Source organism: Oreochromis aureus, linkage group 3, assembly GCF_013358895.1.
Source record: "Oreochromis aureus strain Israel breed Guangdong linkage group 3, ZZ_aureus, whole genome shotgun sequence".
Lineage (NCBI taxonomy): Eukaryota > Metazoa > Chordata > Actinopteri > Cichliformes > Cichlidae > Oreochromis > Oreochromis aureus.
Genome location: NC_052944.1, coordinates 7,691,212 through 7,712,342, shown reverse-complemented (window position 1 = coordinate 7,712,342; position 21,131 = coordinate 7,691,212). Strand labels below are relative to the sequence as shown.

General features: G+C 39.2%; 3 protein-coding genes across 4 annotated transcripts in view; 1 reads left to right on the top strand and 2 right to left on the bottom strand.

Moving 5' to 3' along the window:
* Positions 1–7,778, bottom strand: part of ablim2 (actin binding LIM protein family, member 2) — a 91,291-nt gene extending 83,513 nt beyond the window's left edge. The window contains exon 1 of the mRNA XM_039609285.1: positions 7,470–7,778. Within this exon, the coding sequence (XP_039465219.1) occupies positions 7,470–7,482 (13 nt within the window). The 5' untranslated portion in view covers positions 7,483–7,778. The remainder of the gene's footprint in view (positions 1–7,469) is intronic.
* A 1,162-nt stretch (positions 7,779–8,940) lies between these two features.
* zcchc4 (zinc finger, CCHC domain containing 4) lies at positions 8,941–19,423 on the top strand. 2 transcript variants are annotated; one of them, XM_031728236.2, is made up of 13 exons: positions 8,941–9,135; positions 10,246–10,364; positions 10,450–10,532; positions 10,648–10,920; positions 11,706–11,786; positions 16,513–16,585; positions 16,669–16,819; positions 17,283–17,383; positions 17,700–17,821; positions 18,582–18,657; positions 18,763–18,814; positions 18,920–19,067; positions 19,178–19,423. In XM_031728236.2, exons 1-13 carry the CDS (start codon positions 9,048–9,050, stop codon positions 19,299–19,301), a joined length of 1,491 nt encoding a protein of 496 aa, XP_031584096.1. In that variant the 5' UTR covers positions 8,941–9,047; the 3' UTR covers positions 19,302–19,423. The 2 variants fall into 2 exon arrangements, with proteins under 2 accessions (XP_031584096.1, XP_039465315.1); XM_039609381.1 differs by having other exon boundaries at positions 11,679–11,786.
* On the bottom strand, positions 12,592–16,497 carry si:dkey-219e21.4 (E3 ubiquitin-protein ligase TRIM62). The gene is made up of 8 exons (XM_031728237.2): positions 16,253–16,497; positions 16,023–16,086; positions 15,675–15,893; positions 15,168–15,263; positions 14,791–15,027; positions 14,685–14,704; positions 14,462–14,592; positions 12,592–13,779 (listed from the first exon to the last, which is right to left on the bottom strand). Exons 3-8 carry the CDS (start codon positions 15,882–15,884, stop codon positions 13,181–13,183), a joined length of 1,293 nt encoding a protein of 430 aa, XP_031584097.1. The 5' UTR covers positions 15,885–15,893; positions 16,023–16,086; positions 16,253–16,497; the 3' UTR covers positions 12,592–13,180.
* Positions 19,424–21,131: the final 1,708 nt, after the last annotated feature.

Below are 21,131 nucleotides of genomic sequence, written 5' to 3'. Positions count from 1 at the left end.
GACTGGTGACCTGTCCATGGTGTTCCCTCTCGCCCTATGGTAACTGGGATAGATCAAGTTTGCGTTTGGTCCTAATCTATCCGTGTCCACTCTATTTCTCTTCTTTTTCCCCTTGAACTAAATTAAGTTGTGGAATTGTTCCTACTGAAAACAAAGTACGAAAGTTATTTTTACAAACATGCTTCGATCAGAAAAACTGAAGTAGATGTCTGTAGAGTCACACAGAATAAACAACCAGCCATTCCTGCCTTCATCAAAGGCCCACGTAAAACAGCAGGCTGCAGAGAAATGCCACAAGCTATCACCACACTGCAAGTTTAATCACTGCTCTGTGTGTGTTTTTCTGAAGCCCCAGGTCAGGGGTTTAGCACCACTGTGTTCAGCCAGTATTTATCCCAGTAAGAAGAGCTATGGTGTGTCTCTAGATCAGCAACACAGTTGTTGGGTCAACTGTTTTTTCATCCAGCACTTCTGGGTCACCATTGTAGCAGCAAGAGCATGACCACAAGCAATATTTCCAAAAACACATAAACGGCTATTGCAGATTTGTTACAGTTACATTTTGTTAAGGATGACATTATTGCATAAAGCTGCCTCAGTGTCACTTGAAAAGCTCAGAGCCATTATTTATGTTTTTAGTAACATCTGTAATCTTTGTACAGATGTGAAAAGGGTCTGACACATGTTTGTGGACTACAGCATTGATCATTATTTACAATCCACCATGAGCTGTTCTAAATACTGCTCAGTGGCCCCTCTTTACTGTTCTCTGCAATGGCAACAGGTTTTGTGAGGAAGTGAAGTTCCTGATTATTTAACAATAATAATTTGGTGATTATAAAAAAATTATATTCAATAAAATTATTTAATTATTATTATTGCAATCTATCACAGTAACTATAATCAATTACTGACCTATACTGATTCATATCCCAGATGAAACAAATTGTCCCTATTAATATAAACACATAGGCATGCTCATGTATAATCTCCACATATTAAAACACTTTCTTCTTCTCCCCTTGCAAAGGAAAAAACTTACTGAAAGAAAAAACTCTATCCCCATTCTTGACACACAAACAATAAACTGCACACACACACACACACACACCCTGGAGGCACATGCCTCAGAGGGCAGAAAGCACAAAACAATGCTGCACCTCCTGTCTTGTGAGACACATTATTTAACTGAGGAACAAGGAAGCAAGGTTTCTGCAAAAGTGTGACTAATGCCAGAAATTATAATCACATATGATTGTTTGCTCACTAGCTTGTACTCAAAGATTCCTGCGCCTTAGCTGGTGCTAATGTTTTTTTTCAGTGGTATGAAGATTTTGAAATATTCTGTAATGATGCACAGCGTTAGGTGTGCAACAGCATCAGTTTGCATGGGTTTGTAGAGATTAAAAAATAAAATAAAACATGTAAATAAACTGAAACAAAATGTTATCCATGTTGCCACTCCCACATAATTTAGTCATAGACACAATGGTAACCTCTCTGTTACAAGCAGGGCTGCAGACAGACACACAGCTCCTCAACTCATTAACAGCTGAAGTACTTAATGTTCATAACACCAAACATAACTTTAGGAGGAGTTTCATAGGTCAGGTTTCAACAACCTGGCCTGTGCACACATTAATGTTAGCTACTTAACTATTAGTAATTACCTGATAGCCACCTCTTACCCATGTGTTACCATGAATATAGCAGCTAGCAGACTGTAGTTGGAATGACAGAGCAGATTACACACACACAGTGTGGAGAAGTAATCTGAGCAAAGAATAGCACAAATCTGGAGCAGAGCAGCCAAATCAGATGGGTTTCAGACCTGAAGAGCTGAGCTGCAAAGAGCAGAAGACTGAGGTAGAGCAATGTGAACTGTGGATGAGGGACATTCTGCAGGCAGATGTGGATAAGATGATGAACTTTTCATTGTTGTAGCCAACTTTATCCAAATGTTCCTGGCAACGTTTCCACAATGCTCTTCTTCTTCAATAATTAAATTATTTAGATAGTATGTATTGTGTTGTTTCTTATACTCTTTGTTTATTAGTAGGCTCTAAAAATTTAACATTCATAATAAAATAATTAAAAAAATTGTAAAACCACTAAAGTTGATCTGAAATCCTGAATTTTATTAAATCTAACTTATAGTTGGGGAAATTACTTAATATATTTGAAATAGACCCAAAGCATAACTCTCACTAAAACGAAAATCATTTTATATTTTTCTAAAAGATTTTTCATTTTTCAAGTCTTTGAAAAAACTTTTAAAGGGAAAAGTAGCTAGCTCTGTAGGCTAAATTTAGCCTAGCACCCTATCTTACAGAGTGCAGCCCTGTGTAGCACAAACATCAGACTAACAAGGATCTAACTTTGAAACAAAAAATAGGTTAATTCATGAAATACAGAACGATCTCACTAAATTCCGCTATAACTAAAGCTAAAGTGCCAGAAGGCTTTCCTGATTTGGTTTTCTAATTTGTCAGGGGTTATAATGAAAAGACACCTGGTTTTGAGCTTGTGTAGACTGTGTCATAGTTAGGATCACTAAAATCAGTGAAAATTCTAAAGCCTAGAAGCAATTTCCACTGTTTTCATAAACTTGTTTTAGGTCCTGAACATTCTTCCTCTTTTGCCTTGAGGATATCATCAAGAGGTCAGCAGGTTCATACTAGGAGAAAACTGTGAGAAACAGTATTGATTAGACCTCTCTTCATGTGACCTGTGGCGTAATCTGAGCTGGAATTAACAGTTAAATTCACCGATGTTCCATCCCTCTTTGTCACTGATAATTATTCCACTGTGGTTAGGGGGATCAGTGCTGTCAATGTGTCCCATCTTAGGAAATACCTTGCTTACAAGGCCTGGAAATAATCTAATCTACTGTAACTCTGAACCTACCTCCTTCATGCATCCACTATTGCCAAGGCTCGCAAAATTTCTAAATCTCTGGTAGCCCTTCGGGCAGGCACTCTTCAATTTTTGGTAGCCCAAAATAAATTTAAGTAGCCCGAATAAAAAAGAGAGCAATTTTTTAATGTTTTGTTTCCTTTACAATATTATACATTAAAGTATAACATTGTAACAGAAACAAAAATTAATCAGAAAGTTGTTAAAATACAAATCACAACAACTGTATAAAAATCACAGTCATCAACTCAAATACTTGGTTCTAATTGAACAGAAATTTCTATGAACTTGCAAGAACTGTGTAGAACATGAATCAGTCTGTGTCAGTTCCTGAATCTGAAATTTCCACTGAAGTCAAGGGTAAGGGGTAAGTGGAACCAAGATCTAGGCCATTTGCTTTTTGAAGTTTGCAAAGACTGCTAAATTTTGACAATGGTAGTTCACTCTTTGCAACATAGTACGCTTTTGAAAGATTTTTCAGGACTTCTTCTTGTGCTTGGTTTATTTTTAGTATGTTTTTTGCAATTGCTGTTTGTTCTGGGAAAGATATTGCAGACTGGGCAATAATGCATTTCTTGCATTTCTCATGGGTTCTGATGGGGTCTTTCTTAAAATTACTGGTCCCAGTTACAAAGGCGCTTGTCGACTCAAATGAAATGAAACTCACAACACACCTGGCAGAACACCATGTTATTTAGCTTGTCATATTCCAGCCACATAAATTCTTTTGTCCATGAAACCAAAAAAGCTGAGCTTTCTTCTTGCCTCATAGTCTGATTTGTCATAAGTTTTCCGTTTTGTGGTAGGCTTTTATTTGGCTGCCCCTTCTTCACCCTGACCTGTCTTATTTGGCTCAGCAGAACTGAAATACCGGCGTAAATCCTGCTGCTTTTCCACACGTACTCACATAACGGTCAGCGATTCTCTGCGCAATCAACCTCTCACATGTTTAAGCTTGCTGTGGGAGATTTCACTCGTCACGTTTGAATAGTAAGCTAATGAGTGATAAGACGATGTCAGAGGAATTGGTGCGCAATTAATCGTCACTCACCAATCAGTGCTGCCGCTCTCTACACACGCGCGATCGCAAAGTGAAAGTGAAAGCAAAAAACAAGCACAAATTCAAACGCGATTTCAATATGTCACATATTGACAGTGGCTCATCGATGCCAATGACATAATTACTCAGCTACATTTTCGAAAGAATGCAAAAGCATTGACGCATATTTTTCCTTCCTATGATAGCCCGACGGGCAGGGCTGAGGTAGATTTTGGTAGCCCAACTGGAAAAATCGCTAGCTCCGGGACGTCGGGCTAGCGATTTTGCGAGCCCTGACTATTGCACTTGTATTTTTATGGAACTGAAAGAACGCAGACTGATCTGAAAACTAAAGACTTTCTGTCAGGGTATATTCATTATCTCTAAGAGCTTTATTTAAACTCGGTCATGTCCTGAGCTCAAGAATGTTCATAGTGTCAAATTTTAGTGTTACTAGACAACCGCACCGTGGATCTCTCTTTCTTTCGTTCTTTATTTTTTCTTAAGAACATTATCTGAATTGAGGCCTGGCACTTCATCTAAGAACAATCCCATTGGGTCACACTGGTTCTGGAAGGACAGTGTGGTTTGAGATAAAGAATGAATCAGGTTTGTCTGTTTCACTGTTTGGTGAAATGTGACCAGTACCTCGGGATAAATGAGTCAAATCTGCTAAACATACATATGTAATTAACACATTAAAGCTGGATTAGGATTTTACAGCTGAAGGACTGTAATGTGTGTAATGTGTTGCCTATTGAGATCTGCTATTTGGCAGCTGCAATCCCACACACACACAAGAAGCAAGAAAACTGGAGAATTATTCCTGAAGATTAGTTAAAGAAGAATAAAGGTGGTCATACCAAGACTTGCACAAACCCTGGTTTTGCCTTCAGTACTGTATTTCCATTGATGGAACGGCTCAATAAATTGTTGCTCTTATCACTTATTTTCCCAGAAAAATATGAAGAAATGAGGGTTGGCTTGAGACTTTTGCACAGTAATGTAGGACTACAACAGGGCCAGATAGTAGACTTGGAATTCATAACATTATTTTACACTGAGAACAAGATCAGGGGAAAAGTCAGAACAGGACAGTAACAGGATTGTGATCTGGAAAATATCAAAAATCAACTTAATCCAGTGAAAGGAAAATATCTCAAAACATAACTTTCGTTTTCCAATAACATGCTCAATCATTTAAACAAGCTGCCAGTACTCCAAGCTTCCTTGTTTTCAGAAACGCCCTCTGTAAAGATTAATGAACACATCTCTTCGAAATAGACTTTTTTTGCTAACTAAACACACTGAAATACAACAGCACCTCTTCGACTGATAAAGCTGTTTATCAGAAGCAAACTGATCCTGTATGTGCAGACCAGCTGTCAGCATAGATAGGTAGAGATCTGAATCCCTAATCACACATCCTGCCAACATTCTTCATCAGCTAAAAAGTTACATTTATCAAAAGGCATCACACAGAAAGGTGACAAAGTGGCAGAGTAATGCCATCTCAGGGTTGGCTCTTTCTCCATCAGGTTATAATAGTGTGCACCCTGCAGCACTCTCATTAATGCCTCCAACAGCCACGGTTTCCTCATTAAAGCTGAGGACCGTCCATTTTCCTGTCTTGAAGAACTCGATCTCTTTCCTCACCATTTCTACTTGTTTTGAATTGGACAGCCTCAGATTCCAAGTTTGAAAATCTGACATCTGGTAAAAGACATCAGGAAACATAGAAATGGCAGAGAAACATGCATGCATCATCAAACATGCATCTTACTAGAGTCTCAAAATGATGATTATTTATACTGGCCCTTGGTGCAGCTCCTCAGTTCATCAAGAGTCATAAAGTGAGCAATTTTAGCTCCTTTGTCTTAAAGGTCAGTCTCCCTCCCTCTTTCCTCTGATTGTCTTTGCCCCCACAAACAGAGTGTTTGAACAGCAGATGGGTGGGACTGCTGTGCTCACAGCCTCTCATTGACATAATTAAATTCCAAAAGTAGAAAAAAAATGTTGTAGTCTGGAATCCTATGTGTTTACTCATTTCTTCAAACAATTTTTAACATGAGTACACATCTGTAATAATACTAACTCACTGGCCACTTTTTGAGGTACAGCTGTTTAGCTACTCATTATGGCAAATACACATGGCAGACAGTTCATATGATCACGATGACCTGCTGAGGTTCAGGCCAAGCATCCGAAAGGAAGGAAAGGTGCTTTTAAGTAATGTTAAACACGTCATGGTTGTTGGTGCCAGATGGGCTGGTCTCAGTATTTTAGGGACTGATGATCTACTGGGGTTTCACTTAACAACCAGGGTTTACAGAGAATGGTCCATAAAAGTGAAAATAGCCTGTGAGCGACCTTGGCTAGAGGTCAGAGGAGAGCTTTGAGCTGATAGGAGGGCAACAGTCATTAAAATAACAACTCGTTGCAGCCGTGTAACCACAAAACCACAAGAGCATCTCTGAATGCAACACAAACTATGAAGCAGATATGCTTCAGCAGCACAGGTGTTACTCCTGCCAGCTAAGAACAGAAAATTACAGTTCACACAGCCTCACAAACTTCAACAGAAGAAGAAAAAAACATTTGGATGATAGGGTCAAGATGGAGCTGTCCTGCTGGCATCAGTGGCTCATGCTGTGGAGGCTGAGCTGAGTTTGAACACCACTGCCTACCTGAGCACTGTCGTTGACCTTGTCCATCTCTTTATGACGACAGCCTACTCATCTTCTCTGTCTTATTTGTGAGCTATAACACATCCATTTGTAATTTACCCTTAAGCAAATTTATGTCTTAACAACATTTTATTTACTGCCACACCTCATGCCGAGGAGCTTTCTCGCATTAGGAACTTATTATTGTGGAACTTGTGTTGCAAGTTTAGCTCTAGCATTTATTTGCACAAGCAAAACAGAATGTCACTTAACTGCCTAGTTGACACTACACACAGACTTCAAATAACGATCAACCTTTTTCTGCCACAGCTGGCAGCACCTCACCAGAAGGCCTGCTGTAGACACACAGCCATACAGTGTCTGCAGAGCCACATGATGAAAAAGAGCCACCAAAGCCACTGTGGGTGTAGCTGCAACCTAATTAACCCACATAATATCATTTCTCAAAGGGATTAAAGCTGAAGCTTTGTCTCAACTTCAGATCCTAGCCTTTAATGTAGAATCTGTTATCTAGGTGCGTTCTGGTGCCCCTTTTGCAGCAAAGAGCGGGAATAAACTATGTTGTGTTCTAATCGATTATAAATACACTTTAATAATATTTTCCACACCTGATCACATAATAACAAACAAAAACAAAAAAAGAAGCATTACCTGAGACAAAGAAGAAAAGACACAGTATTGATCAGCTAACTGGATTTTATGATGATCCTTTTAAAAGATATTATAGAAGATATTATTGGAATGTTTCTATTAATATTAATACATTTGCGTTTGTGTAGTTAAAAAAAAAACGCAGTGTCTACAGTAAATAGTCTAATCGGTCTTACCCGTGCTGCTCATGGTGCCAGGCAGATATATTCTCCAGTCAGATGATGCACAGTAAACAAGTCACTATCCACATTAACAGTACATGGATGATGCCAGCAGCCGCAAAGCGCACAAGCTTCAGTGGCAGCCAGCCGAATGAATGACAGAGAGATGTTTACACGGGCAAGTGCAGCAGAGAGTCCGGCTGTGCCTGGCTGCTGACGCCGCACAGATCTCCACAAACAGCTGCACCGTGAGGACAATGTCCTGCACACACTGCAGAACTGCGCTGCCTCTCCGTACACCAGACGGTGCAGGTTGGGTGTGGGCGCACGGTGCAGAAACGCTAGTGTCAAGCTCGAAAAAAGAAAGGATTGAGCAGTGTCCGGTGCGTCATTTCAAAATAAATGTCAGATTGAATGCTGACGTTTGAGTAGCGTGTCTGTGCTCTGTGTTAAAAATGTAGCAGAAATGCGACCTTTATATCTGGGTTACATCCCAAAACTACTTTTCACTCTCTGCTTGTGCTAATTTAAACTGAAAGTATAATAACACAGATGAAATATATATAACAAATAAATACTGGCAAATTGTTGTAACTTGTTATTCTGTTTATATTTTAGGGGTAAGCGTCTCAGGAGAGTTTTTCCATCACTCATATAAATGCTGGAATTTGGGACTCCAGACACAGTCGTTAAAGAAATTTTTTTTGAGATGATCGATTCCTTCTTGTTTCCCTGTACACCCATATGTTGAATTATTCTTGTCCTAATGATTTTACCTTGAAGACATAAACTGCAAGCTTCCTGTTTGGATTTAGGTAACAGCGGCCGTATTGTCTATTGAAGCTTCAGCATCCAGCCGTTAGTTCCAGAGCAGTCATCGGGCTGACAGCGCCACTGCGCTTATGGCTCAGGATTTATGGGAATTGTATTTTTCTTATTTTAAAGTAAATTCGCTGTGTAATGAACAGAGTGTGATGGACTACATTCCTGCTGGTATAAACAAACCTCATTGTAAAAGTCTATTAATCTTAAAACTGAGTTTATATAGCGCTTCTACTTCTTTGTTGTTAAATACTTACTTATAAAAATTTCATTCTAATTTTGAATACATCTATTGCTAAATATACAGGTAAGGACAGTTAAGGGTTCTGTGGTTCAACACTAATATATTTAGTGAACTATTTTTTTTAACTACTGCTCTTTGGACAATTAATGTCCAATTAACTATAAAATAAATTATGATTTTGCATGTGAATTAAACCCTAACCCCTAACCATAACCCCTACTCCATAAAAATAGCATAAATTCCTAAAATATATTCATAACACGTTGGATTTTATCAAGATCGTATTCCCAATAACCACTACCAATCCAATTAATCCCACATAACTGAAATTCGTAAATTTCGACAACAATGCCAGTCATTATCAAGGTATACTTGTATACTAATGCTCTTTTTTCACCTTCTGTTTTGCGTTCTGCGACAACGTGGTTGTGACGTCATATGTCCGCGACAAGAAAAGGCTTCAGTTGAATTTGCCATGGTGTTGAAGGCTTTATAATTAAACTTTGTTATTGTATCAAATCCACACAATGGATGTAAACGAGGAATATGCCAACAGTTACGGAATAGAAATAATTCTCGGTGAGGGCGGGAAAACAGCCCCGTGTTGTTCTCATGGTAAGTCTACTCAGAAGAGCAAGCCAAACTGATGTCCTCTTTTAAAGTTGCTTAGCTTTTTTATGGATACACTTAGAACAAGATTATCTGTGATATTATACATGTAATCAATGTATTTTAATATATCCTGTCTATAGTAACTAACTGTAATAGGGGTGTATTTCTGAAAAAAAGAAATCTACTACATGTGTACATGTAAAATCTAATGCACACGCTTACAGGTGTCGTGCCAAGGTAGGCTTCCCGACAGAATTGAATTTGCTTGTCCTGCTTCGCGAGCACCTACTGGGTTGTCCAAATCACGGACAAACAGTATCTTTCGTTCTCCATTTTTAGTTCACAATCCTGCTGGGAGCAGCCATAAGAGAATGAACAAGTATAGTGGCAGAACTCAAGTAGGCTGTGGTGTTTAAATTATCAGCTGGTACTAGGGAGCCCAAAGTGTGCCAAGAAATTAAGCTCCCACACCATTACACCAGCAGCTCCCTGAACTGTTGATACAAAGCACATGGACCCATCACTTTATGTTATTTGCACCAAATTCTGAGTTTACTGTCCGAACATCGCAGTAGAATTCTAAGGTCATCAGACCAGCCAATGTTTTTCCAAATTTGTGAGACCATGCTCACAGTTTTGTAGTCTCACTTACCTGTTCTTAGCTGAAAGGAGTGGCACCTGCTGTGGTCTCATGTTGTGCATTCAGACATGCCCTTTTGCATGCCATGGTCAGCTCAAAGCAGATTAACTATTCTTCTCTGGCTTCAACGCCATCAGGGAAGCAGTTTGGCACAAAGAACTGAACGTTTTCTGTAAACCCTAGAGATGGTTGTCTCAGACCAGGCTGTGTGGGAACACCAACTATGCTACATTCAGTGTAACTTAAATTACCTTTCTTTCCCATTTTTATGCTCAGTTTGAGTTTCAAAAGTTTAAAATTTAGTTACTGCCATGCTATTGGGTGATTAAATATTTCTGTTTAATGAGCCATTGAACAGGTGAGCTGAAGACTTTAGTAAATGTTTGTGTGACCTTCCAGGGTTAGAAATGACCCATATTATTTTTCTCTGTGGAATTTTGCAAAACTTTTAACAACTTTGTATATTTTGTCAGGTCCTACCTTGCTGTTTGAGAAGGTTTGCAAAGGAGGAGAAAAAAGTCGGAGGTTTTATGCATGTTCAGCCTGTCGAGATAGAAAAGACTGCAACTTCTTTCAGTGGGAAGATGAAAAGGTAGGCTTACTGGAAAATTCCAGAGCTCATGATATATAACGATTTATGACATCGATCAGTGTGTTTCAATTCACTTGCGTCAAAGGTTTCAGAAGCCAGGCTGCTGGCCAGAGAAGCAGAGAACCAGTCAACGAAGCCCCCTTTCACCCATCAGGAGTACTGCAGCAGGTGAGAATTTATACTCATTTTGCTTACCTTAGGATGTTTATAATGCTTCGTTTTATTTATTTAATGCTGATTTTGTATAGGATGACTTTTAGGATATTTGTATCTTGTCCTTCAGATTTCAAAAGTTTGTCTCCCTCCCTCTGGATGAGAAGAAGTTCTGTCAGGACTGTCAGATTTTGCTCCTGCCAGAAGAGCACAGCCTTCACTCTGCTCACATATCCACTCCCATTACTGCTGCGCAGCTGAGGAGGCCCAGTGCACTGTTGCGTCCCCTGGACAACAAGAAGAGCAACGCACAGTACCTTTTCACGGACCGCAGTGCAGACTTTCTCTTGGATACTTTAGCAGGTCTGGGATACAGGAAGATACTGTGTGTGGGCACACCCAGGTGAGACAGACACAACTCTGACCTTTGTCTATTTGTCTCAGTTACAGTGAAGCATCTTGTCTGAACTGCCTTGATGGATCAGTTCAGCTGGTGACTTAAAGCAGAAATGGAGCCATTATGTAACGTAAAGTTTCCAATTTGACTGTGACAAGCTCAGCCATGACTATGGAAACACACTAACCAAATCCTCTCTGCTAATGTACATCTTTCTGTACAATTACCCTTTGTGATCTCTCCACACTTTGAAAAACGGTAACCTCTGTTACATCACGAAGTGCATGTTATCAACATCCATGAAGTGAAAAAGTACTCCAACTGATTCATCTTTTCCACAATTTATCACTAGGTCACTCAATGGTAGCTTAAGACTAATGAGAAATGGTCTTGGTTGTGTTTTGGCTCAATGGTTTTAACCTCCGTGAGCAGCGTGGACACCCAAGTTTGTGAATGTGATAACTCAAGAAAGTGGCTATGTAGGACTTTGAAATTCATACCATAGGTGCATCTAGTAGGAGGCTGAGGGGTAGCACTGGTGGTCACCTGAATTTTTACTTAATTTTGGAGAAGTCTCTCTGTCTATTCCCACTGCAGCATGATTTTGCCTTCACCGTGGGTCACTGTAGGTTTGGCAGTGACCCACAGGTGATACATTAGTTATATGTAAAACTGTCATATACTGAAGACTAAATATTTTGATTAGTCAAATCTCAGTTAAATGCTTTAAATGTTAAAAACTTACAGATGTTTTTTTTCGTCAGTAATGAGATTGTTGCCTTTTGGGTCAGACTGCAGGAGCTGATCAAGCTGCGAAATCTGGAGCAAAAGCTTGAGCCAATAAAGAGTCTCTTGCTGGACATTGACTTCAGGTAAGTTTGTCTAATTTATGCATCAGTTGCTGCTTTCCTGGGTATAACAAAGCGCTCCAGGTATTTGCACATAGGCTATTTTGTGTATATAAAATCAAGGTGAGAATGAATTAGACTACATTCCACTGAGTCTAACATGTTTATTCTGCAATATTCACCTTCTTTGTGTATTTCAAAGAATGATGACCGAGCAGAACATGTTGGCATTTGAAACTGATACTACTAATGTTTCATAATGAGAGAAAATTTCGGGACTGACTGAAATCAGACTAGCAGTGCGTTTCATCACATTACAACCTGATCATCAAGGCCAGTTCCAGTTGTCATCAGCCAGTTGAGTAATGTAGCTTTAGTTACCATGTCTCAGTCTATATTCTGCTATGTAGCTTTTCGAGGTACTTTTGTGAAAGGTTGTGTGTTGCTTCAAGGACAAGTTACCACTATGCTTCTGTGGAGGAGGATGTGGGAATCTGACGTTTAGTCATTCTTGAAATACTGTTGAATGACAGGTAGTTGTTGACTATATACAGATACTGTTACAACCACTTGGCTTCTTGAAAAATACTGCTTCTGTTTAACTGGACCTCCTTAAATTGTAATTGAGTACCTCTGGGCTAGATGGTTCACTGGTCACACTTTTTCATGTACTTATCATGGGCATGAATATCAGGGTAAATTTTGGGATTTTAATTATTTTTTTGATCCGCTCTTTTCTCAGTGTGGAACCATTGTAGAAGATACATTTTTAACCCCTTAATGCCTAGTGTATCATATGTGATACAAATTAAAACTCATAATGTTCAAATAAATATTTCATTTTTTTATTACCAGAAGATTAAATAAACACTCCAAATATCTTTTCAAAAAATTAGCAATTATTTCATGGTTCAGGCTTCAAAGGTCAAAAGCATACATACAGGCACAAATATGTACTTGCGTATAGTTGTTTGAGCCGATGACCTTGGAATCACATTTAGGGATGATTTCATGAGACTTTCTGAACTTGTGTAAATCTATAATCCTATAAATAATCTGAACTTGTGTAAATCTATAATCCTATAAATAATCTATAATCCTACAGTTCCTTGGAGTTTCCATTGTTCTAAGTTTTGGTCTCATGAGTGCTGTCAAGCAAATCCTTTTTTATGCTGGCAAAGAGAAACTACCAGTTGTAGTCAATTGATCAAAATATTTAAAGGCCCTGTCAAGTTAAAAAAAATTCAGCGCCATCCATTAAAAGACTTAAGTGAGTGTATGTATATATTTGAGCCTTTAGTCATTAAAGCTTGTATGCTGTACAATCGTTTTACGTAGTTCAAAGATATAGCATTCATCACAATGATGAGCATATGTAAACTTCTAAGCACAACTTTATGTAGAATATGATAATGGTATCACAGAAACTTCTGGGAACAAAACTCCAAGTGGTTTGGCCAGACCTGCTTGTCCGGAGGTCTCAGGAAGCACATGGCAGGGTACAGGGGTTGAGTGAACTGGTGATGAGCTCTGTCGAACACCGGTGTCATGGCTGCTGAGAACTTTTGCAGGACAACCATGTTTTTTGCATCATAAAATATCAGCTGGCCTTTGTCATAATTCACCCACACTCCCACCTTTCTTATTGGAGTCTGCCCCACTCCTCGACATGATATGTGGCGGTCGTTGTGCCATGCGGTCAGATTGTGGTTCTGGAACTCCACGCACCAGGAGTTCCTGTTTCGGCCCAACTTGGCACCCTTGTCATTGCCCTTTCTCTCAAGGGTGTCATAGGCTACACCCACAGCCCAGGCTGAGCAGCAGCGGACATCAACTTCCCAGTAACTCTGACCTGCTGTGATGGGAGAGGACCCCAGAGCACAGCATACCTTATCAAACTGAAGGGGATGTTCTGGAGCTGGGCAAGCAGAGCAAGAGAAGGACATGCCCCGCCCCTCTGATGTCACTCTGATCAGATTATGGCAAGTCTGCCTGTCGATCATTATGGGGAAAGAATCTGAAAAGAATGAAATAGATTTGTTAATGAGATTTTGATCTTTTGTTAATATCAGAATTACTGTAAACAAATGTACTATTACTCGTGATTGTAGCAGATAACTCAGTATATTTGATTTGACCAGCTATTGAGCTGGGGGGGGGATTGCTTAGGAATTGGGCTACTGGAGCACAACATACATAGAAAAGGACTGACAATATGCTGGAATGCTTGTAATGAGAGAAGACCGATGCATGTGGGAACTATGGAGAAGTAGAAAGCCAATATCCACACTTATGAAGAAGCACCTGGTGGCTCAGTGCAATAGCATCAACAGATCAACAAACAGGTGATATTGGCTATTTGGATCTACTGAGTTGAGAGTTGATGGATTTGATGCCACGATCATCAATACCTATATTGTGACCTAAACAACATCCAACCCAACCATTTTTTCACACAAAGACTAATTTATTTGTATATGCAGCAAATGAGTAATATTTGCAATCTGGAGCAGACAGTTACTGTAGATTGCAGGAAAAAAAAGAAATATGTATTTTTTTGGGTGTTATTTTAACCAAATAAAGCATGCCTTGGTTGGCCTACTTTGTTCTGTCATGTTCCCAAAGTACACCTAACTTCACTCACTCTGCTTCTGTAAATGAGTTAACCTGATACCATATAGATGTAAGCATCTTAGTACCTAAAAGTAGAGACTTCCTCTGCAGCCTGGCCTTGAGGTTTTTGGAGATGGAGGAGAGTGTTTTCAGAAGCTTCTCAAATCTCTCTTCATTCAGCCTGATTTCTTTCTCAGAAGTGTCTGGCTTCTTAAGGCTGGAAGAGTGGTGACAAAGATCAAAGTGAGGCACAGAGGTGTGATTTAGACCTGTACGGGGATGAAGAACGTAAAAGGTGCAGCGTTTTACCTTACAGTCTCAGAGTGACCCTTGAGATGAGACATAAGCAGAAATACTGGTTCAAACAGAAGAACACTACTTATAGCTTTGTTATTGAGCTGTATGCAAATCAGACCTGCTCGCCTTCCTTCACTGTGGTGCTTTTACTCAGCGTTCTTTGTATGCTGCTGATGCTCTTGGTGACCTGGTCGAGGTAGCTATCCCACTTCTTTAGAACCTGGTCCAGCTTGGTCCTTGTATGCCTCAGGTCCAGCTCCAGAGAGTCCAGGATCACCTGTTCATCCTGCTTCAAAATGCACTGCATGTTCTCAAAGTGCTCTCGAACCTGCTGCTTCATGACCTCTGTGGTCCTCTTCAGGAAGGAGCGTGATTAAGAGGACATGTTATTCGGGATTTATTATATTTCATTGCTCTGTTTGCAGTTCTTGACTTGGTGATCAGAAATGTGTTAGGTAATTTTTCAGTGCTGGTAGTTTTAGGTTTTGTACTTACAGAGAGATCGGCCTTGCGTTTCTTCAGAGACTGGATGCGCGCCTCAGTCTTGGATGTCTCAGCCTGCAGCTCCTGGATACGTCTGGATAACTGCTCCTGCAGACAACAAGACACTTTTTGCATCATAAATTAGCTGATAATTAATCCATTATGAAAACTGTGTCTCTTTGGCACCTGATGATTCTATGATCTATCTATTCTGTCATACTTGTTAATCAGTTCCTGTTGTTCTTTAAAGAGGTCTACACTCTACTGATATTTATATGACAATATTCCTTTTCTTTTTGGGGGGCTGCTGATTGCTGAGCTCTATAATAAAGAAAGGTTTTACAGAGAAAATGCACAGCTTTGCCTTGATTAGGTCACAGTCATTATGGCTTATGACACATGCATAGGTATTGGTAAACTCTGGAGATTGGCAGCACTAGAGCAACTTAATATTTGGCAGCTAGTTTTAAGGCTATAGCTGACTGGTGTATGTTCCAGCCAATCAAAACATATCTGTACCTGAGAGGGTTGTGCGGCTTTGGAAGCCTTACGCTGTAGTTTGGGTGAACGAGAAAAAGGTTGAATAGTGCTGTCACTGCTGGCGTCCAGTGGAGTGAAGCTCAGTCCGTCTTGCAGTAGGCTGTGGATGCCTTCAGAGGGGGCTAAAAGATTACTGTAAACGGCTGTTGACTTTCCATTACCGAGGGAACACGACTCTCTTTCTGCCATTTCTGAGGACTGAACAAAACAATAAAAACAGATTACATTTCTCCATAAGCCATTTACCTTTATTTAAAAAAAACACTGTGTGTTTGTGTGTGTATAGAGTAAATTCATTCGTCAGGGCTATGAAAAGTTTGAGAATACCTGTCAGTTCATGCCAAGCCTTTTCCAAAAATATATTCCAGAGCAGAGTTGCGAGTCCGACCTACTGTAATAATTTAAATAAAATAATAATAATTAAAACCAATGTTTGGTTTTTTATTCAAGTTTCAAAGAAACAAGTCTGTTTTGTTGTGTACTGTTTAATAACTTCTGCATGATAAAGGCATATTCTCTAACCATTATCGAATAACATTGTTTTAAGAAGTTCTTACCTGAGTTCTCTGCGCTTTCTCTGCTGTTTGTTTCTGTAACGTTGTGCTAGAAGTGCAGGGTGGGTATGTTTCTGGGTAACAAGCTTCAGCTTGCAGCACATAGTCAGACACCTTATCCTTCCCTGCTGTGTTGTTACCTAATGTGCTGTATACCAGTCGTCGATAGGCTCAAACTTGTGGGTTTTTTTTTTAACCAGCGTCCGGAAGCACTGAACAGTCTGTTGCATAATAAAAAGCCAAAATAATTCTTTCTGTTTCAGGTATGCTCAGTTCTACAGTCAAGATGAGTTCTGTCATTACAACATGTTTAACCATCACTTCTTTGGTGGAGAGGTAGGAGTTGAGCTGATGTCCCACTGTGTTTAGTCAAGCTTTCCATTAACAGCCGAGTTTGATAAAGCCTGCTCTCTTATCAGTCATCCAGTGCAACCCTGAAAAACTTCCTCAGAGAGTCTGACGGGGAGAAGGTGGCAATGGTGGCCGACCCTCCATTTGGTGGTCTGGTGAACCCCCTGGCCAACAGTTTTTCTCTGCTATCTCACACATGGAAGAAGTTGCAGAGCTCTGGTCAGCACCGCTGTGGAACTTTCAGAATTAATTTCTTTTTATATTTATGAGTTTTGTCTTTTTTTTTTTTTTTAATAGGTACAAGATGCAATAACAAAGCTTTATGCTAAAATGTTATCATAATTTAAAGTTGATATGGCTAACATGTTAGCAGACATCCAAAAGTGGAGCAGCATTAAGATATATTTAGAAGCTCTATTGTGTGTTGGAAAGGAGGTTGGTTGAGAAGTGTAAGACTTTAAATTGTATAGACTGTAACAGCAAAACAAGCTAAAGGAGACTAAAACTGTAGATTTGCTTACAATTCTGTTCTCTGCAGGTTAGGGTTAAGCTAAAGTTATAATAGCAACAAGTCATTGCATGGCTCAAGGAAGGAGTCATTTTGGTTACTATTATAACTATTATTTCAAATGAAGAAATCCAGTGTTTGACTGTAACATGCATGTTGTGTTTGTGTGTGCAGACAGTAGTAATGCTAACATGCCCATGATCTGGATCTTCCCTTACTTCTTTGAGCCTCGGATACTGGAGTGTTTCCCATCATTCAGCATGTTGGATTACCAGGTAACAGCAAGGCAACAGTTTCGAGTCATCAGCTAATGTTAATATCCCCATACGTATAGCTTTAGGATTTTCTAAACTGCTTTAGCTGCAGCATGCTGACTCACACATGAGTTACTGTTATTAGACTACAAACTGAATCAAGGCTATGCTTTTTATTAATGCTCCACTTTCCCTAGATCCTCAGGCTTACTTTATTTATTAGATATTTCAGTGCACTTTACAGTGGAATATTATGGCCACAAAAATAAATAAAAGATTTAGAACTAGAAGTAATGAAGTTTCAGTTTTAAAATTTTCTGTTTTTCTTTTGAACCAGGTGGACTATGACAACCATCCTCTATATAAACATGGAAAGATGGGCAGAAAACAGTCTCCTGTCAGACTCTTCACTAATCTTTCACCCAGAGACATCATCCTTCCCAAAGAGGAAGGTTACAGGTTACAACATGCTCACTCAGTCAAATCCAGACGTGTTCAGAAATGATGTTGGAGATGAGAATGTGTTAAAGTATATGTAATAAAACATTTGAATAGATTGTTATTGGTTTGTGATTTGATGTTAACTAAAAGTGCTTGAGCATAGACTGACACAAAAATCATGTTTTTTGGTTAACTGTGGAGAATAAAAATCATCTGTTAATTTTCTCGACTGTAAGAAAATCAGCGCCATAAAATGGGCAAAGTTATGAGCTAAATTTAAAAGTGTTTAATTAAAGATATCTTATAAGGATATCTCTCTGATATTTCTCACATTTAGCACAAATTTAAGAAGGTGGTTTAATGGGAAACTAATGGATGCATGAATTCATTGGTGTTATTTGTCATTTAATCATGCAGCATCATTAATTCCTCAGCTTCATTTAAAAAAATGGGGCTGGGGGTTTTGTTTTGATTTTCAAGATTTTTATATGTGAAAAAATGAACAGCTCATACACCGCCAACTCTAAGTTTTCCTTGTGCAGTTAATAAAATGCATAAATACATGAGAGTTTTGTGAAACACAAACTGTCAGAATGCTAATATGTAATAAATGAAATACTATAGATACATAATTCCTTCTGATGGTGTAGTTCAGACAAAAGCAGGTAAATTAACCACAGCACTGTAATAGCCTACATCGAATGCTAGTTACTATTTAAGCAACTCTGGAAATTTGAATTTAAAGTGTTTAATTTGTGAATGATCCTCTCGTTTTTAGATTTTGCCCTTTATGTGAGAGATATGTGTCATCCCTGAACAAACACTGTGCGAAATGCAACCTCTGCCCATCCAAGGTACAAAACTCGTGTGACTGCATTTTATTTTTAAACTGAAAAGGCACTGCATCAAGTTTCCATTGAGTCTTTGCATGTCACGGCCTGTATTTTCTGTGTTTGCAGGACGGCCGAGAATGGAAGCACTGCTCAACCTGTGTGAAATGTGTGAAACCGTGTAGGTTGATTAATCACAGATACAAACTGATGTGCAGTTACTGATTTCACGTCACTACTCTCCCATATATTTCTTGTGAATTTATTTAAATATCTTTCCTGTAAGCCTGGGAGCACTGCCAGTCCTGTGGCCGTTGTGCCCTGCCAGACCACCCATGTACCACCCGTGAAGGGAAGGAGGGCTGCTTTAACTGCGGAAGCCCAGAGCACAAACGTAAAGACTGCTCTGTCAAACACACACACAGGTTCAACAGGTGAGCCAGGGATCTGTTCCTGTTAAGGGATAAATCTTGTCACTCTACTCTGCCTGTAAGATTTAATATTTACACGTCTTAACTTGCTCGTCTGTGTTTTACTCCTCCAGACATCGGACCAAAGCCAAAGTTGGAGGGAAAAAAGGATCCCCTCAGTCCCTCCTCAGGCCTAAAGCAAAGAGGAAGTCTGGTGCAGCTCGCAGAGCAAAGTTGTTGGCTGCAAAATCTCTGTGACTTCAGTAGTCAGGCAGTACCTTCTCATCTGTGCAATGCAAAGCAATATTATTTTCCTTTTCAGCATGATTTTTTTTGGCAGTAATTTAAAGTGTTGTAACAGAATAAAACTTGAAGGGAGAGTTTGGTTTGTACTTTTCTTTAAATGCTGAACTGACAAGTAAAGTTTTCCAGGTCCACCAGCTAAATTTCACATCCACATAATATGGCTTTGTATTCAAGTGTTCTCATAATACTAGCTAATCACCTTCAGCCAGTATAGAAACAAAGAGGAGTAATCAGTCTTTTTTTGATCTCTGTAACGCTGCAGGTTTTTCGAAGGCCAGGTAGTGTACAGTGGGTTTTAGGTTCTTCACCTATAGGTGCAACTAAAGCGTTTTGCATTAATTGCCCATGTAATGTAGATTGCACCTGTTTATCATTTTGACTTAGTCTAATTCAGACCAATTTCATTTAAAACTTAATTTCCTACCAAATTAAGAAAGACTCCAACAATCAGACACTCAACAAGATGCGTTTAGCAATGTTGGGTAATAAAAAAACCCTTTTAACAGGAAGAGACCTCCACCAGCACCAGGCTTAGAGAGGAGCAGCTATTGGCTCAAATACACCTCCTGAAAGATGTGAAAACCCAAGAGCAACAGCAAAATGGATACAGAATATGCTGCAGTTCACTATAATATGTGTCCTTGTTTTCACTTTAGGAAAAATGGTTTTTCTCAAGTTTTTCAGAGCTCTCGACTTAAACCTGTAGGCTTGTTTCTGCCCTGTTATACCCTTTTCACAGGCTCTTCTTGTGAGAGTATTCTGTCATTAAAGATTTTATGGCTCAATAAATTTCAGTCCACTTCTGAGTATTTCAGCAATTTCATAATTGCAGTTAAGAATGGCCTTTGAATAGGTTTACAGTTCCTGGCAGGTGTCTTTGCACATGATAACCACTTTCTAAGAATGAACAGCAGGATATTATGCATTTAATAGATCATCACTAGCATAGTTTAACCAATTTTTCCTGTAGTTTCATTTTATAGCATTCTACCGTTGCACCACATCTGGAGTTCATGTTTGGCCAGCTGATGGCAGTATTGTTGATGTTTACTTAAAAATCTCTAGTTAACCTATACACGACATTACATTTAAGTGTGATTTTTCCACACTGCAAATCAAAGTACAGGTATAGACATTGTTTGGGCGAGCTCTAATAGAACAGGGTATACAGCACATCCTGCCAAAATTATGGACCAAACCTGACAGTAATGGTTCTGGTGATGATGAGAAAAAGACAGGAGTCTCACACTGCTGCTTTCAGTGATGTTTACCTGGTTCAAACAGTGAAGGTTTCCAGACCCAAGAGCACTTCCCTCTTCACGGTGGATGTAAACAGTGACTGATTTTATGCTTTTATTCTGACAGCCACCTTTGATGGAATGATCCTGTGAAGCCAAAAATGGTTCCTTATGTATCTTACTGTAGACTCACTGCTGAACATAGTTGGGCTCATACGATATAATCCCTAATCACCCAGCAATCAAGTGACTAATTGATTCAACAGAGTGTTTGCTTCTTAACAGAATTCTGAATGGTTAATATGTTTTTGTTAATGTGTTCAACTATTTGCTATTTTAGTTTAGTTATTCCATATAAAGCCAGGAGTCCAGATTGAGGGAGTCCTCAATTACATTAGTTAGATACTGTAGGATACTGATTGTGACAGGCCAGAAAAGAAAAATAACACCAGGTACATTAAATAAAGACAGGGTTATGTTACTTTTTAAGTGAGGAGTGTCAGATTTGGTAAAAAGTCTTGAATAAAAGACTCAAAAGTGAAAC

Coding starts and splice junctions, on each gene's coding strand:
- si:dkey-219e21.4 (XM_031728237.2), bottom strand. CDS start 15,884: ATGGCAGAAAGAGAGTCGTGTTCCCTCGGTAATGGAAAGTCAACAGCC. Junction 15,264..15,674: donor AAGCCGCACAACCCTCTCAG/GTACAGATATGT, acceptor TGTTGTCTGCAG/GAGCAGTTATCCAGACGTAT. Junction 13,780..14,461: donor GAGGAAGTCTCTACTTTTAG/GTACTAAGATGC, acceptor CATTCTTTTCAG/ATTCTTTCCCCATAATGATC.
- zcchc4 (XM_039609381.1), top strand. CDS start 9,048: ATGGATGTAAACGAGGAATATGCCAACAGTTACGGAATAGAAATAATT. Junction 10,921..11,678: donor CTGTGTGTGGGCACACCCAG/GTGAGACAGACA, acceptor TTTTTTCGTCAG/TAATGAGATTGTTGCCTTTT. Junction 17,822..18,581: donor CCCAAAGAGGAAGGTTACAG/GTTACAACATGC, acceptor TCTCGTTTTTAG/ATTTTGCCCTTTATGTGAGA.